We start from the raw sequence: 1,305 nt of genomic DNA, 5'->3' as shown, positions 1-1,305 counted from the left end.
AGAACCCACCAATAATGCTGCCTCAAATCACGGTACATCTTGGTTGCGCCAAGATGTATAGAATACTTTGAACAATGATCCTCAGCCAGAATAGTAGAAATCAAGTCATCAATACGAGGTATACAAACTCGCCCCTTAATCAACAACACACCGTCACTATTGAGAATGGACTTCTCGGCCTCACCCTGTAAAACCTTATCACGAATTTTGCTCAACTTAGAATCCTCAAATTGTTTAGCCTTGATTTGATCAAGAAATATAGATCTTGCCTCAATGCTGGCTAGAATTCCCCCTTTGTTAGTCACCTCAAGTCGAACAAAATGTTAGCTAGAGTCTGAATCTCTCTAGCCAACGGATGTTTGCTAGCACTCAAATATGCCAAACTACCCATACTTGCTGACTTCCTGCTCAATGAATCAGTAACCACATTATCCTTCCCCAGATGGTAGAGAATGGTGATATCATAATCTTTGAGCAATTCCATCCATCTACGCTGTCTCAAATTTAAATCTATCTGTGTAAACTTATACTGTAAACTGTGGTGATCAGTGAACACTTCACAACGAGCCCCATACAAGTAATGCCTCCATATCTTAAGAGCAAAAAATACAGTAGCTAACTCCAAATCATGAGTGGGATAATTCTTCTCATTGGGCTTCAATTGCCTCAAAGCATAAGCAATAACATTCCTTTCCTACATCAACACAACACCTAAACCAGAACATGAGGCATCACAATAAATAATAAAATCCTCACCTTCTATTGGCAAGGCAAGAATAGGGGTGGTAGTTAACAAGGTATTGATTTTTTAAAATCTCTTCTCACACTCATCAGACCAAATATAAGGTAAATCCTTCTGAGTCAACCGCATCATATGAGTAGCAATAGAAGCAAACCCCTTCACGAACCTGCGGTAATAACTTGCTAAGCCAACAAAGCTACGAACTTCCATCACTGAAGTAGGCCTGGCCAAATTCTTAACCTCTTCAATCTTCTGTGGGTCTACCATCACTCCTTTTTTTGAAACCATATGCCCCAAAAAGGATACGAAAGCCAACCAGAACTCACACTTTGAAAACTTTGCATACAATTTTTTCTCTTTTAACAAACCCAAAACAATCTTTAAGTGATTGTCATGCTCCTAGTTACTCTTTGAGTAGACAAAAATATCATTAATAAAGACAATCACAAAAGAATCCAAGTAGGGTTTAAATATCCCATTCATCAAACTCATAAAAGCAGCTAGGGCATTAGTCAGCCCAAAAGACATCACAAGAAACTCATAATGCCCATACCTGGTTCGAA

At 38.8% G+C, this 1,305-nt stretch overlaps 1 protein-coding gene across 1 annotated transcript in view; it reads right to left on the bottom strand.

Annotated features, from left to right (window-relative positions):
- LOC107875079 overlaps positions 1-1,009 on the bottom strand; it is a 10,743-nt gene extending 9,734 nt beyond the window's left edge. The window contains exons 1-3 of the mRNA XM_016721715.2: positions 909-1,009; positions 394-665; positions 129-280 (exon numbers count right to left, since the gene is read on the bottom strand). Coding sequence (XP_016577201.2) covers positions 129-280; positions 394-665; positions 909-1,009 — 525 coding nt within the window. The remainder of the gene's footprint in view (positions 1-128; positions 281-393; positions 666-908) is intronic.
- Between the last annotated feature and the right edge of the window lie 296 nt (positions 1,010-1,305).

This window comes from Capsicum annuum, chromosome 6, assembly GCF_002878395.1.
Source record: "Capsicum annuum cultivar UCD-10X-F1 chromosome 6, UCD10Xv1.1, whole genome shotgun sequence".
NCBI lineage: Eukaryota > Viridiplantae > Streptophyta > Magnoliopsida > Solanales > Solanaceae > Capsicum > Capsicum annuum.
Note: the sequence above shows the minus strand (reverse complement) of the source record. Positions and strands in the feature narration are given on the sequence as shown.